At 51.8% G+C, this 16,913-nt stretch overlaps 1 protein-coding gene across 1 annotated transcript in view; it reads left to right on the top strand.

The window, feature by feature from the left end:
* Positions 1-16,913, top strand: part of LOC123347481 — a 74,710-nt gene that overhangs the window by 49,063 nt on the left and 8,734 nt on the right. The window contains exon 2 of the mRNA XM_044984886.1: positions 14,370-14,674. Coding sequence (XP_044840821.1) covers positions 14,370-14,674 — 305 coding nt within the window. The remainder of the gene's footprint in view (positions 1-14,369; positions 14,675-16,913) is intronic.

The raw sequence follows: 16,913 nt of genomic DNA, 5'->3' as shown, positions 1-16,913 counted from the left end.
CCTCTTTACTTCAGCATGCTGGGATTCCGCTTTCTTCCCCCACTCTCAGAGATACAGTCAAGCAGAAGGGCAGTGATCTCTCAGCTTTTGGCACTAGAACCCACCAAGTTTGTTTGTTTTGTTTTTCTTTTTGGTTTGTTTGTTTTTCTGGTTACTTGAATAATTGTTCAGCAAAACCTGGCTGTTTCTGGCACAAGGGACATTTTCAAAGGAGCAAAATAATCTTGGATTAAAAGAATAAATAACCCCCCAAATACTTATTTTCTGCTTTAAATTATAATACAAAAGGGAGGTCAGTGATGGGGGGGGGGCTGCAGAGTCCCCTTCTCTATTCCCCACCAGGGGGAGCAATGAGAAAACAGCACAGCCTTGGGGAGGAGACTGAAGAGGGGCTTTGGGGGTTGGAAAACATTCTTTTTTCAGCTCTGCACCTACATACACGGCTCGTTTGTACATGGAACTTGCAGGCGCCCTTTGACTTCGCCTCTTCTAAAGTCTCCGGGTTCCACTTCAGCGCTGGGTCCGTCAGGCTCCTGGGAAGCGTCTGCAGCGGGTCTCCAGGGCGCAGGACACACGAAATTGTTCTCATTGCACCGATTCAGTGAAAGGGCGGTTCGTTGTCTCCTGAGACAGTCCCAGCAGCCCTCTGTATTTACAAAGGAGCAGCAGGAGAGCGGAACACACCGCCCGGTGTCACTGTGTGAGAGACTAGACCAGAGTGACAAAGCCCATCACCAAAACCGACAGCGGGTTAACATCGTGTTTGCTTCTTAAAATGGCCCCATTTAAGGGGGGGAAACAGGAATCAACCCCAACAGCCAACACAACAGCAGATTTGTGCTCAGTTTTATTTCACAGAATCTCCGTATAAATGGGAAGTGGAGTGTGAATGGGAACAGAAGCGTGGACACGAATAAAAATATCCATCGTGAATAACAATCTCCCTTCAGTGCTGCCTGAAGCCTCGCCAGACACGGGCCCCACTGACCGGACGTTACACGGCCCCTCTGCGCATGGGACGGGGCTCCAAAACTGAGTCTCCCCTCCCCTCCCCTCGCCATATCACTTTACAATAAATAGCCCCTAAGTTCCTGGTTGAGGAAATACAGTCACTGCAGGGAGCTGGTCATTCCTCCCAGGGGTCCGAAAGTGTCAGGAGGACCCCAGACCCTGTGCCCGGCGCTGCACAGACACACAGGCCAGGACAGTCTGTCTCCTGCACCCGGAGCGCTGGGGCGAGTCACTCAGATCACTGGCAGCAGGAGTGTGTGTCTTTTATAAAGCGGGGACATGCAAATGAGGGAGACAGTTTCCTGTTTAAATCTGAGCCTCTCTCTGCCCAGGCTGCACCCGGAGACACAATCCGCAGCCCCTGGGTCTGTGCAGTGACCAGCCAGTCCCTGAGAACTTTCCCCTCCAACACCCGGGAAAATGGGATTTTTGCTCCTTTTAATTTTGGCTCTAGCAGCTTTGGAAGGTATTTTCCTCCTCTGAATAACTGGCAGAGTGAGAAGAATATTGTATCAGAGGGGTAGCCGTGTTAGTCTGGTTCTGTAAAAGCAGCAAAGAATCCTGTGGCACCTTATAGACTAACAGACGTTTTGCAGCATGAGCTTTCGTGGGTGAATACCCACTTCTTCGGATGCAAGTGGTGGAAATTTCCTGGGGCAGGTATATATAAGCAAGCAAGAAGCAAGCTAGAGATAACAAGGTTAGATCAATCAGGGAGAATATTGTGTTACCGCTGTTTTTATACCGATATTAATGGCCTGTCTTTATTCCCAGGTGTCCGGTCCCAGGTGCAGCTGGTGGAGTCCGGAGGGGATGTGAAAAAGCCCGGAGACTCTCTCCGCCTCTCCTGCAAAGCCTCCGGGTTCACCTTCAGCAGCTACTGGATGGACTGGGTCCGCCAGGCTCCCGGGAAGGGACTTGAAGGGGTCGCTGCTATAAACACGGGTGGGAGTAGTACATACTACCCTGATTCAGTGAAAGGCCGATTCACCATCTCCAGGGATAATCCCAAGAGTGAGCTGTATCTGCAAATGACCGGCCTGAAGCCCGAGGACACCGCCCGCTATTACTGTGCGAGAGACACAGTGACACGAAACCGGTTTGTGATCATACAAAAACCCAAGCTGCGGAATCGCCCTTCTCCCGGCAGCCGCGCGGGGGCAGCAGTGACACACACAGCGCACCCGGCTGGGACAGGAGACCCGGCACCCGGGTGAATGTAACAGAAACCCAGGGCCGGCTCCCGACCCCAGCCCGGCAAGCACGCGCGTGGGGCGGCATTTGCGGGCAGGGGCGGCAGGCGGGGCGGCGGACCTCCCGCAGTCATGACTGCGGAGCGGGCGCTCGGCCGGCTGCTCGGCTGGATCTCCCGCAGGTGTGCCTGCGGAAGCTCCACTGGAGCTGCGGGACCAGCGAACCCTCCGCAGCTGCGGGAGGTCCAACCGAGCTGCGCGACCAGCGGACCCTCCGCTCTCATGCCCGCGGGAGGTCCGCTGCTCCCGGGGTTCTGGGACACCTCCCGCGCATGACTGCTTGGGGCGGTCAAATTCGTAGAGCCGCCCCTGCACAAACCTCCCTGCAGTTTTAACCCTTCCGTTCCCGGGCAACGTGTCTTCCCTTCCTGCCCAGAGCCCCGCTGGGCCTGCGGCGCAGAGATCCCCGCTTCATCTGTGAACCCCAATCCGGAGTGAGTCCTGTTCTGAGTCGCTCTCCCCTGGTAGACCTGGCACGTTGGCTCCCCCAGGGCCCGTCTCCGTGTCACACTCACAGGGCAGCGTCTGTCAGTGTAAACGGGACAAGCGCATTGGGGTTCGCATCAGACCCAACCGATGGAGCGAATTGCTCCTAGGGCCAAATCCTCCGCTCGTGTAAAGTCACCGCAGCTGCTTCCACTAGACTCGAGTTACTCCGGATTTACACCAGGGAGGCTCTGGCCTTTTCAGCAAACTGGGACGTTTAGCAGATTAACGCAGCGGAAGGTGATTAGTTCATTATAACCCGTGTGGGGGCCCCTCACTGCGGCATCTCGGCCCTTCACACGCGGTTATCGCCTTTCTCCCCACAGCGCCGCCGGGAGGCCGGGAACTATCCCAGCCCCTGGGTCAGAGCGGGGAGACTGAGGCCCGGAGAGCTGGAGGCTGGATATGGAAATGGGCCATTCAGAGTCCGGGCGGGGCTGTGGGCAGAGATCACCCAGCGCCTGAACAAACCCCACTTCGCTGGGCCTGAGGATGTGGCACTGCCGGGACTTTCCCAAGTGGCTTCTGGATTGTTTTCACCCCACGGACACTGGGCAATCACTGCCCGGACTCTCCGCGGGTGTCAGTGGGTGGAGCTGAATGATCCCCACTCTAGCGAGCAGGTAAATGTGGGCACTGCTGGGACTTTCAAAAGAGACTCACGTTTTGTTTTGTTTTCTCATCCATGTGACATTTGGAAATCACAGTCTTAGCGTGAACGGTGCAGCTAAGGATCCAGCCCACAATAAAGTTTCACAATTTCATAGAGTCACCATGGAGCTAACAGACCCCGCCCCTCAGCCCTTGATGACATCATCAGTGTTTTCCCAGTAATTGAAATTTGGGAGGGAGGGTTTGAATTTACAGGGGGGTCAGGGCCAATGGGCGATGGGACAGTGAGGGTGAAGCTGGGCTGTATGACACCATAGTAAGAACTGAAAAAGTTTCATGACCATTTTATTAGATTTAACTCATGTTTTAAAATCATCACACAAAGTAAAGTTGGCTACTCAAGCCTTCTATGAAGTGCTACATCTACATCCTTCTTCGTTTCTTGTTATAATTTTGCACAACTCTTTTAATGAACTTGTTGAATGCAGTGCGTTCATCTTTGGTGGCTCCTCGTGTGTCTGGTACTTCCATTCCCTCAGTTGATATGCTCATTAGTTCATTCACATCACCAGGCAGAAGGCGACTTCTTTCCGAACACAAAATTCTATTCAGTGATGAAAAAGAACCCTCACCTGTAGCTGTTGTGACTGGGAGTAGCAAGAGATGAATTCCTACTTCTTTCATCCCAGGAAATATGGCATAAAGATCAGCTCAAGCCACTAGTGATGATAAAAAAAGAAGTTGAAGTCAAATCTTCATTCACTCGTCCTATGATATTCCCATTCTGTGTTCAAATTCTCTATTCTATCCTGAGCACATGGCAGCCTCATTGCTGGTAGTCCCTCACTCCACTCAACTGTTGGTGTTTTATAGGCCCGAGATCTGTAAAAGCTACATAGAATCTAGAAGTTGTTATTGTAGATTTTTAATAATCAAGTCTGTGTAATTTTTCAGTAGCCTTAACAAACACTTCTTGTCCTCTTCCTTTAAGAATTCAATATAGTAGCAAAAATGATCCACCAGCCTCACTACTTAGATCCATCCCATCTTGGCAGATACGTTCCAAAGCCAGTAATAACTTCAGAGCTGCCTGCATCCTCACCTATGGAAAGACTCCCAGACACATCACGCTTCCCATCCCAGGGAGACTTAACTCTCCAGTGAGTGTCCCAGCCCAGTGCAACCCTGTGATCCCACCCCTCCCCAGCCACTGACCAGTACAAGGTTTACCAGGTACCACTGGTGCCATGGCACTGGGCCCGGACTCCAAAGGGGCACCGGCCTGTCCCACCCTGCTTGGGCAGCAGTAAGGCCCCGCCAGCTCTTCTCTGCCCCCCACCCACTGCTCTCTCCTGCAGGGGCAGAAGCTTGGTCCTGCCAGCTCCTGGGGCTCCTGGAGCAGGGCGGGCTCCTCCCGCACCCACCAGCAGCCAAGCTCCCCCCTCCCCCACTTCTTCCCTGAGCGTGCTGTGTTCCTGCCCCTCCCCCTCCCAGTGCTTTCCCTGCCACCAGGGATGGCTTCAGGCGCCAGCGTGCCAAGCGCATGCTTGGGGCGGCATGCCACGGGGGGCGCTCTGCCGGTCGCCGGCAGGGCGGCAGGCGGCTCCAGTGGACTTCCCGCAGGTGTGCCTGCGGCTGCTCCACGGAAGCTGCGGGACCAGCAGACGCTCCGTAGGCACGTCTGTGGGAGGTCCACTGGAGCCGCGGGACCGGCGACCAGCAGAGTGCCCCCCAAAGCATGTCACCGTGCTTGGGGCAGCGAAATGGCTAGAGACAGGAGACAGAGGTTCTGCTGACCCCATTCCCCTGGGGAGCGCAGGGAGCGGATGCCCAGGGTGTATTTCACGGAGCAGGAGGAAAGAACAGGTGCATCCGCCCTCACTCTGTGGATCCCCCCCAGTGACTGGAAGGCGGGGGGTGGGAGTGGGGGTGGTCAGTGATCATCTGTCGCTTTTGTACTGAGGATGATAATTCTCTGGGTGAAATTCACCCTTTTCACAGGAGTCAGCCGAAGGTCCTCTCCAGCTCCCGAGCCCCACCTAAGCCTCCTGTAGGATTTATCCACTGGCGGAGCCTTCTGCTGCCCTTCTGCACAGGGATGGCTTTTATCCCATCTCCAGAGCTCTGACCTTTCTCCTCAGACCAAGCCACAGTGACTCCAAAACTATTTCCAGCAATGTAGTATGGAAGAAAACAGAGTCTTCACTTGCAGGTTGGTTGCAACAAGTCCGAGACAGTTTATTTTCCTGACACTTGCAAGGGGAGAGTACACACAGGTGGGGTTCCCCATCCCAGCCAGGTCTCTATTAGATAAACAGTTAGGACAAGCATTTACACCTTTTCTTGCAGACAGTAATGATCAACAACCGCATCTTGTTTATACATATTCTTTCCTGATATCTCCCTTTTTCTCATGAATTTCTGCCACAATCTACATTCCATTCTTATCTAACACAAGGACAAAAAACAGTATCTCTTAGAGTTTTTTGTTCCACTTGCTTTCTACTTGCCCAGGCCCTGCCTGAAATCTCATGTTATTAAAGCTAGTGTTAGTCTGACTCTTACTTTACTCCTAAAAGTTAAGATATCTGCATTCAAATTCCCTTTGTCCTTTTCTCTGCTTCCACAGTAGCAAAAAAACACCAGAAATATTCCAAATCACCATTTCAAAATCTGTTTCCACACTCAGTGACCAGGTTATCCTGAGAACAGAACGGATCAATAATGTAACTTGCTCCCAGTTGATAACACTGACACCAACATTGAAGAGGTCGGGGGGAAGAGAGGCAAAAATCCACAGATAGATAGATAGATAGATAGAGGAGGTGTACAGGGATAGATAGATAGATAGATAGATAGAGGAGGTGTACAGGGATAGATAGATAGATAGATAACACAACTGTTTCCATACAGTTGTTTTACACATGAAATAAGGGTAAAATCATGACCTTAAGGGAAGGTTCGCTGCTAAGGTCGGACTCTCTAACCCACCTGTATTAGATTTCACAATGAGCTACAGTGTCACACGCCTCCTGGGTCCCCCCGTTATATTGTCCCCACCCCCCGGCCCATGCAAATGAGCTCCCCGGGGGCCTGTTCATAGCCCAGTCCCGGCCGCTCACCCCGCTCAGAGCCAGCGCCGGGCTTCAGCTTCCCATCCCGCCTGGGGACCGAGCCGCCAGCCGCAGACATGACCCCCAGCCTGGCCATCGCCTTCCTCCTGCTGCTCCCCGCGGGTACGGGTGGGATCTGCGCTGCCGCTGGGCGCTCGGTACCGCGTGTTCCCTAATAACTGCGCCTCCGGGAATCACTGCAATATTCCCCCTTTATCTCCCCTCTGCAGGTGTCTATTCCCAGGTCCGCCTGGTGGAGTCCGGTGGGGGAGTGAAGAAGCCCGGGGAGACCCTCACACTGACCTGCACCGTGTCCGGATTCTCTCTCACTAGCTACGCGGTGCACTGGGCCCGCCAGCCAGCGGGGAAAGGGTTGGACTGGATGGGAGGTATCTGGGCTGATGGGGGCACTGCTTATAGCAATGGTCTCAAAAGTCGACTCCCCATCACCAGAGACACCTCCAAAGGCCACGTGTCCCTCCAACTGACCGGCCTGCAGCCCGGAGACACCTCCGTGTATTACTGTGCCAGATACACACTGTGAGGAAAATCCTATTAAAGCCTGCACTAAAACTGACCTTGCGGAGAACCAGTCTGGGTTTATGAGCCCCAGGGAGGAGCAGCTGCCAACACTGCTTCTGCCTTGCGTTACAAGCACTCCAGAATCCAACCCCTTAGCACTGAAAGGCAGAACTCCCAAGGCTGGGAGTGGAACCCAGGAGTCCTGGCTGCTGCATTTTGTCTCTGGTGCCCCTAAGAAATGAAGGGAAAGGCCCCAGGAATAAGAACATGAGAACCACCATACTGGGTCAGAACAAAGGTCCATCTAGCCCAGTATCCTGCCTTCCAACAGTGGCCAATACCAGGTACTTCTGAAGGAATGAACAGAACCGGTGATCGTCAAGTGATCCATCCTCTGTTGCCCATTGCAAGCTTCTGGCAAACAGAGGCTAGAGACACCATCCCACCCCATCCTGGCTAATAGCCATTGAAGGACCTAACCTGGGACCCTAAGAATTGCCAGCCCCAACACTCTCCCAAGGGCCCACCTAGCTCAACCTTCTGTCTCCCAGAGGGGTCAGCACCCACTATTTGATAGGAAGCAGCCCAATATTTGGAAATTATTAACTCACCTGCTCAAAAGGGGAAGATTTCTCATTATCTTCCCTCCTCCTTAGATTCTTCTCACTCTGACAGGAGGGGAGTTTTTCTCCTTCCCAGAATTGCTCAGTGCTCCAGCTTGAAGCTCTAACTCCTCCCTGTTTGAACCAGAACAATATCTCTGTGCCAAGGCCACCCAGAGGATTCAGGGGGCCTGGGGTCTTCGGCGGCGGGAAGCCCCCTTCGGCAGTAATTCGGCGGTGGGGGGGGTCCTTCTACTCTGGTGCCACCGAAGTTCCCCAAAGACCCCCGGCGGGAACCCCTGTTGCCGAATTACCGCAGAAGACCCAGCACTTCAGTGGCGGGTCCCGCTTCGACAGTAATTCGGTGGCAGGGAGTCCTTCCGCCCTGGAGGGAAAGGACCCCCGCCGCCAAAGACACAGAGCGGAAGAAGCTCCGGGGCCCCAGGCCCCGCGAGAGTTTTCTGGGGCCCCCGGAGCCAGTGAAGCACCCTGCTCCAGGGGTCCCAAAAAGCTCTGGTGGGGGCCCCTCTGGGGCCGGGGAAAATTGCCCCACTTGCCCCCCCTCTGGGCAGCCCTGCGTGTGAATGTGCTACAGCCCCCACGCATCCTCCTCCCCGCAATATGTAAAGCACAGGAATTTTGGCACCTCCTAAAAAGAAAACTGGAAACAAACAAACAAACCAACAAAAACCCGCAGCCCCTCCCCACAGACAAACTCCAGGTTCCGGTTTAGGAATTACACTTCGGCTCAACCCACGCGAGACCCACTCCTGAACCGGCCCATCGCCGTTATCCCCATCATACCCAGGCACTGCACCGGCCGGCCTCTAAGCTGCAAATTCCCACCATCAGCCCGAACCCCGAGAAGCCGGGCAATGAGGAGTTGCGGGTGAAGACTCCCCCCAGGCTTTTCTAAACCCCCCCTGGCATTCTCCGCTGTCAGTGACACTCGGTGGCCCTCCCCCACCCCGAGACATTCTGCCCTCAGCACATTCACCGCCCCGGCGCTGCGCATCCAGCTCTGAACTCTGGCCTGAGACTTTCCTCCGAGCACTTCTCCCATCTCCAGCGACCATCTGCAGCACCGCCCTGCTCCGTGCACTAGGCGCTTGTCATAAACAGATAGTTAAGGGTTAAGGTCTCTTTTACCTGTAAAGGGTTAACATGCAGTACCTGACGACCACCTGACCAGAGAACCAATCAGAGACAACATAATTTCAAATCTCTGTGGAGGGAAGCCTTTGTCTGTGTTCTTTGTTAGAGCTCTCTTTGGATCTAAGAGAGGTCAGTCATGTCTCCAAGTTCTCCTGGAGTAGTTCCTACTATTTAATAGTGAGTATTAATTAGAAAGGCGGATTAGTCTTTTGAGTTGCTTTCTATATTTGCAATTGTGTGTTTGCTAAAGGAAATTCTTTATTCCTGTTTGCTGTTACTTTGCTTTCACTGAGAAAGAAAGGGGGAGGGGGGATTCTCTCCTGAGATTGATAAGTTTAGACCCTGTATATTGTTCCAATTTGGTTACAGAGACAGTGACTTTTCTTTTTATTCTTTAATAAATTCTTTCTATTAAGGACTTGGTTGATCTTTCTTTGGGTGGATTCTCAGGGAAAGGGGAGGGGGAGGTATCCCTCTGTAGTTAGATCCCGGTGTCTCTCCTAGGAAAAGGGAGGGGGGAGGAAGCAGGGGTGAATGGTTTATTTCTCCTGGGTGTAAGAACTCCATGGATTTGGGGCTCTTGGAATCCCCTAGGATTTTGGGGAAGGACTGTGTCTCAATCCACATACCTGATTGAGTGGTGGCAGCTTTTACTAGATCTAAACTAGGATTTTAGTTTAGAGGGAAACCAGTGCAGGTCCCCACATTGGAACCCAACAGCTCCAAGTGGGGGTGAGACCTATGACAGCGCTCCTGCTGGGGACCCGGCCCCCGGTCACTGCGCATGTCCGCGGAGTGGACCCCTGCTGGGAAAGGGAAGGGGCCACTTTGCCCCAGCGCCGCGGGGAATCTTCACCCTCCAGCGGGTGTCCCCCAAATCAGTGAAAACCTCGGACCTGACCCCATCACTGACCCCACAGAGCCACCGCCCCAGGGTGCACGGGGAGTGGGGGCTTCCGAGTGGAATCTCCCACCAGCTCTTAGTTGACTAGAATAGATTTCACAGGGGGCCCCAAATTCCTGGGTGAAGAATTCCGGTTATTCAAGGAAGCTGTTAGTTTCTCCCATATACAACAGCATAAGGAGCGTCTGACCCCCACCCCGCTCTGAGCCAGCGCGCTAGCAGTTTGCATCTCTGAGGAGAGGAGTTTGTGTCCCTTATAATGAGCGGGATATGCAAAGCAGGGAGGAGGGGTGGCACCTTCCTCTTTAAATCTCTGCCTCTCTCTGCCCAGGCTGCACCCAGAGACACAATCCGCAGCCCCTGGGTCTGTGCAGTGACCAGCCAGTCCCTGAGAACTTTCTTCTCCAGCCCCGGGAAAAATGACGCTTTGGCTCCATTTAGTTTTCATTGTAGCAGCTTTGGAAGGTATTTTTTTTCTCTCTCTGTTGCACTGGAGACGTAGAGGAATGTTTGAGTATTTGAAACTAGCGTTTATATGATTATTGTCTTTATTGCCAGGTGTCCGGTCCCAGGTGCAGCTGGAGGAGTCTGGAGGGGATGTTAAAAAGCCCGGAGACTCTCTCCGCCTCTCCTGCAAAGCCTCCGGGTTCACCTTCAGCAACCACAGAATGCACTGGGTCCACCAGGCTCCCGGGAAGGGACTGGAGTGGGTGGCTGAGGTCAGCAAACTGACCGGATCGAGCCAATGGTACTCTCCGGCGGTTCAAGGGCGATTCAACATTTCCCGGGACAATTCCATCAACACGGTGTATCTGCAAATGACCGGCCTGAAGCCCGAGGACACCGCCCGGTATCACTGTGTGTGACGTTATTGATATAAATTGGGACCACATAGAACATGGGTTGCAACCAAGGTCCTGTAGTGGCACCAAATCTGATGTAAAGAGGGTCATATGAGGTGTCTAAGACCAGGTTATGGTTTGCTGGTTATGATTATGCTGTCTGTGTGCATGTATCATTTTTAGTTGAAGTTATGAATGTTGGCTCTATGCTGTCTGTATTTCAAGTTGGTGCTGTGCTTCTGGGGAAAGCATCCCAGACAAGCTGGTGTTAGCTCTGCCTAGCCTGTTTGATGGCCCATTAAGGACCATCAGCTACACAATTGACCCATGGAGAGAAGGCAGACACGCCTTGTGACTCAGCAAGGTATGCAGAGACTTGTCCATGTGACTGCAGACTCCATTTTGCTGGAATTTTCCACAGTAAGGACAAAGAGATTCTTACACCTGGAAAAGCCTATATAAGGCTGATGCTTAATCTCCATCTTGTCTTCAATCCTGCTTCTTACCTCTGGAGGGACTTTGCTACAACCTGAAGCTCTGCACAAAGAACTGAATGACCCATCCCAGCGGGGGATGTTCCAGAGACTTGATTTGAACCTGCAGTTTATGCCATCACTGCTGCAAGCCTGAACTAAGAACTTTGCCATTGCTGTATGTAATTGATTCCATTTAACCAATTCTACCTCTCATCTCTACCTTTTTCCCTTTACGAATAAACCTTTAGATTTTAGATTCTAAAGGATTGGCAACAGCGTGATTTGTGGGTAAGATCTGATGTGTATATTGACCTGGGTCTGGGGCTTGGTCCTTTGGGATCGAGAGAACCTTTTTCTTTTATTGGGGTGTTGGTTTCCATAACCATTCATCCCCAGGACGAGTGCACTGGTGGTGATACTGGGAGACTGGAGTGTCTAAGGAAATTGCTCGTGTGACTTGTGGTTAGCCAGTGGGGTGAGACCGAAGTCCTTTTTGTCTGGCTGGTTTGGTTTGCCTTAGAGGTGGAAAAACCCCAGCCTAGGGCTGTGACTGCCCTGTTTGAGCAATTGGTCCTGATTTGGCACTCTCAGTTGGGTCCTGCCAGAACCACATCGTCACACTGTGCCAGACACACAATGCGGGGAAATGAATTTACAGTCGGGCAAAAAGCTACTGCTGTATATTGAAAACAACGTATTCAGCCCTTAGGGGCGGTCGAGGGCTGTAAATCTTGATAACGAGACAAAGGAAGAAATCAATTACACTGATGTTGTTTTCTTTCTGTCGTTAATTTCGCAGAAAACTGAACAATATTTAGCTATTTACATCCAGAGAATGATGTATTTTTTCAGGGGCGCTCCAGCTCCCTTCCCTGTCCCGCAAACAGCCTGCTCTGCGAGAACCTCACCTGCGGTATCCTGGCCCAGGCGCTGCCCCCTTTGACGAGACCACCACTGGGGGCGCATTGAAGAGGAGTGACCAGACTTCCGCCTACTTAACCCTTATCTCAGGGCCTGATGTGCAGATCCATGTTCCGAAAGAAAAATGACAAGGAAATGGGGAATGTGCGTTTCGTTTTCAGTTTCAGAGACTCCAGCTAAACTGATTGAAACCAATAGGACCGTTATACTTAAGCAAACAGTATTTTACATTAACAGCGTCTGACACTGTTCACTTTGAGACGCTACAAAATCTCACACGGCAGCCCGTACACATAGTCTATAATGGCCGAGCTACCTCACCTTTCTTCGTCTCTCTATTGACCACCTTCTGTCTGCTCCTCCTCCTCCTTCTTGTATTATTATTAATTATTATTATTCGACTCTCATTTGCACAATATCTGAACACCTCACACCCCGAATACATTTTATTCTCACAACACCCTCCTTGAGAGGTAGCGAAGTATCATTATCCACCATGCTGGAGGTGGTGAAACTGAGGCAGGGAGTGATTAAATGGTTTGCCCAAACATGCAGCATGCCAGAGTGAGGGCAGGAATTCTGCTCTTTCCATTTCCAGTTCAGTGGTTTAACCACAGTGTTATCATTGATCTCTGGCTTTCGCGGGATGAGAGGCAGGCTCCTGTCACAAATTGTGACCTGGAAAGACAAGTGTCATAAACACAGAGCTATGGGTAGCATAAAATCCCTCCTTTCCCTGTAAGGGGTTAAGAAGATCCGATAACCTTGTTGGCACCTGACAAAAGGACTAATAAGGGGAGAAGATACTTTCAAATCTGTGGGGGAAGGTTTTTGTTTGGGTCGTTGTTGTTCTCTCAGTGGACAAAGAGAGAGAGACTAAGCAAGTAATCCAGTTCCTGCTGAATGATACGTCTAAACGTACAAACATAGTAAGTAATAGCAAGGAAATGCATTAGCCCAGGGTTTCTCAAACAGGGGTCGCTGTTTGTGTAGGGAAAGCCCCTGGCCAGCTGGGCAGGTGTGTTTACCTGCCCCGACCACAGGTCTGGCTCCCACTGGCCGCAGATCGCTGCTCCGGGCCAATGAGAGTTGCTGGAAGCAGTGGCCAGTAACTCCCTTGGTCCATGCTGCTTCCAGCAGCTCCCATTGGCCCGGAGCAGCGATCAGTGGGACCTGCGGACGGGCCGGTAAACACACCTGCTCGGCCCACCAGGGGCTTTCCCCGCACAAGCGGCGACCCCTGTGTGAGAAACCCTGCCTTAGGGTAACTTTTGTTTTAGCTTGTGAATTTTCCATGTGCTAAGTGGGAGGTTTATCCCTGTTTTTGTAACTTTAAAAGTTTGACCAGAGGGGAATCCGCTGTTTTGACTCTGACTGCCCTGTAAAATTACCTTTCATCCTGATTTCACAGAGGTGCTTCTTTTACTTTTTCTTTTTAATAAAGTTCTGCTGTTATGAACCTGATTGGTTTTTAGTGTCCTAGAAACCCAAGGGCTGGTCGGTGCTCACCTTGGTTACTCTCAAGCCTCGCCAGGAAAGGGGGTGAAGGGGTTTGGGGAATATTTGGGGGAAACAGAAACTCCAAGTGGTCCTTTTCTTGAATCTTCGTCTAACTCACTTGGTGGTAGCAGCCCTACTCATCCAAGGACAGGGAAGGATTTGTGCCTTGGGGAAGTTTTTAACCTAAGATAGTAGAAATAAGCTTAGGGAAGGTCTTTCATGCGGGTCCCCATCTGTACCCCAGAGTTCAGAGTGGGACAAGAACCCTGACAACAGGAGATTTATATGGATATCAGTGATATCCACACTTATCATAAGTCATCACAACCTGTATTTGAAAGGGATGTTAAACTGGGTTCTTCAGGGTTTAAGCCAAACTCTCCCTATTGGAAATCAGGATGAGATCTAATGTGGAAGGGAGGTTACCCCACATCTGCCCACTGCAGAGTTTCTTACACTTTCCTCTGAACCATCTGTGGCGGGTCATTGTCAGAGAGATGATATTGCACTAGACAGAAGTTGGGTCTGACTCTGACCCCATCTGGCCATGACAATGGTCCTCTGTACATATGCAACGTGGCTGATTCTCTGCCGATGGAGGCAAACTGAGATTTCAATCCTGGAGCACAGCTGAATTCTCCCCCTTTGTGTCTGGGGACATGTCCCCTTTTAGCCCGAGCCGCCCTCTGTCACCCGTTTTATCCTCGCTGAGTGAAACCCGCATGCAAATCCCGGTTCCTGTTTAAATACAAACCCCCGGTTCTAGGAGCCGCAGTCCCGCTCCGGCACTGAACTGCCCAGTCCTGCCCGCTGGGCGCATTTTTGTCCTTGATTGCAAATAATGGCGTTTCTGGTGCTTTTCCTTTCTGTGCTGGCTGCCCCGGGATGTAAGTCACTGCGGCAGGGGAAGGTCAATGCCCCGCGATGGGGGAGGATTCGGGTAATTGATGCGATGTTTTACTTTCCCCTCAGGTGTCCTGTCCCAAGTGCAGCTGGTCCAGTCCGGCCCAGGCGTGGTGAAGCTCGGAGAGACCCTCGCACTGACCTGCTCTATCACCGGTGACTCGGTCACTAGTAATTACTGGGAATGGGTCCGACAGGCTCCCGGGAAAGGGCTGGAGTGGGTGGGACAGATCGACTGGAGCAGCTCCAACTGGCGCATATACTACGGCCCGTCTTTCCAGAGCCGCGCAACCCTCAGTGCAGATTCCTCCAAGAACCAGTTCTCCCTGGAGCTCCGCTCGCTGACAGCTGCAGACAGCGGCACCTATTACTGCGCCAGGGACACAGTGACACAGAGCTGAGCGGGACTGGTACAAAAAGGGGAAGCAGATTCTGAAAAGCGAAACCAAGTTCACTAGCGTCCCCCGAACGAATCAACAGAAAAACAAAGACTGGGCTGCGGAGAACATAGGCAGGTGAAGGGAAACGACTTTAACAGACAAAATGAAGCGGCAGCGTTGCCTGGTGGACAGGGCAGTGCACTGGGCCTCAGGACACCTGGGTTCCCTTCTGCCACTGACCTTCTGGGTGAGTTTTGACAAGTCATTTTCCTGCTCTGTGCCTCTGTTTCCCGTCCTACTCTGTGTCTGTTTAGACTGAGATCTTTGGAGCGGGGAGTCTCCCTAACTGTATGTTTGGAACTTCTAGATACTACTAGAGAACCAGTCATTAGTACTAACAACAATTACAACATTTATTTTAAAGGCTCGGGCTCATTCATATCTTCTTTTCTTGCTGACAAAATATCTAGCAGATGAGATAATATCTTCTTACATCACTATCCCCTTTCTGCCTACCTAGCTCACGCTGTTGTATCTTGTCCTAGGCTGAGATTGGGGCTCTTTGTGGGAGGGACCATCTTTGCAACCTGTTTTCTTACAGCCCCTAGTGTTGACTGGTTTTAGGATGGCTGGAGACCAGTCGAGAGATTCGTCTCCCTACCTGCCTCTATCATCGGGGTTTAAGATTGCCCAGAATAAAACCCAACAAGAGAGTGCGGGAGTAAAATGTTTATTAGACTAACAACAGTTCAACGAGGTAAGTAATCTGGATATGCTATAGAGGACTCCCGAACACTGGTAAGTAAAGTAAATCTGCAAAAGTGACACTATAACTATACTGCCTGTGACCCTAACGGTTTACTCCCGCCCCAAGACGGGTCCCAGGTAAGGGGTATGGTCTCTACCATATCTGCAGTCAGGAGTGGCTCTAGGTATTTGCCGCCCCAAGCACGGCAGGCAGGCTGCCTTCGTGGGTTTGCCTGCGGGAGGTCCCTGGTCCTGTGGATTCGGCGGCCCGCCTGCGGGAGGTCCCCGAAGCCGTGGGACCAGTGGACCCTCCGCAGGCTGCCGCCAAAGGCAAACCTGCCTGCCGCCCTCGCGGTGACCGGCAGAGCCCCCGCCCGCAGCTTGTCGCCCCAAGCACGCACTTTGCGTGCTGGTGCTTGAAGCCGTCCCTGATTGGAAACCGTCACTTTTCAACTCCATACTTCCCCCAACTGCTCGTACGTGCATAGAAACTTCAGGTGCCCTTTGACTCACCAATTCTCCCTGGAACTTTTGGGGGAAAACAACTGGTGAATATTTTCAAAAGAAAATTACATCTCGACTGAGCTTCCACTCACATGGAAACCAACGACTTTGAGATGAAGCCCAAATTAAGATCTGCCTCTTCCCTTTGAACCATAGATGAAGACATTGGTAAACATTATTATTTTTAATAGTCTTCCTGCCTGAGCTTGAGCAACTCAGAGCCAGATTTTAAAAAGTATTTAGTTTCCAAAGAAGGACATTGGCATCTAATGACATTTTGAAGATGCCTAAACTACTAAATTCCATTGAAATCAGCAGGGGTTTGAGGTCTGGACACTTTTGTAGATTCCACTAGGTGCCTTATTCCATTTCAGGGCACCTAAATACCTTTTAAAATCTCCCTCTTTGTGCCTGGGTCCCTGCTTGGTAGAAAGTACATTTTGTTACATCACTGGAGTGTTGTGAGGTTAAATACATAAATCTGGTGAGGTGCTGAGATGCTATGGTCCTGGGTGCTCCCAGAAGTAGGCAAGACAGGCTGGTGGAAAATATGACTATAGATATTTGTGGCATTGTAGTTACCAGAGTGTCAGAGCCGATGCTTAATGAAGCCAAAGAAAAGATTCCCACTGAGTTCAATGAGTTTTGGGTCAGGCCTAGAGCAAGAGAAAAGAGTTGTCCATTTTCTCTGAACCCCACGAAAAGAAAACGGGACGGCTCGGGAGGGAGTTTGTCTCTGATAAGGAGAGGGATCCTTGCACATAGGTGACTGTCCCCTGTGTAGTAAGAGGAGGCCCTGTCACAGACTCACAGATGGTGCCCACTCTTGGCCCCGTGCAGTCCGTGGGGGGTGCCCCTTTCAGTGTGACAGCCCTTCTCGGGGGTCCACTCTCTCTCGGGGTCAGGCCCCTCCACCTCCTGGAGCCGCACCTCTCTGAGCCTTAACATGTCTGTCTCTCGCCGTGGGCCCCCTCAGGGAGTC

Source organism: Mauremys mutica, chromosome 13 (genome assembly GCF_020497125.1).
Source record: "Mauremys mutica isolate MM-2020 ecotype Southern chromosome 13, ASM2049712v1, whole genome shotgun sequence".
NCBI lineage: Eukaryota > Metazoa > Chordata > Testudines > Geoemydidae > Mauremys > Mauremys mutica.
Note: the sequence above shows the minus strand (reverse complement) of the source record. Positions and strands in the feature narration are given on the sequence as shown.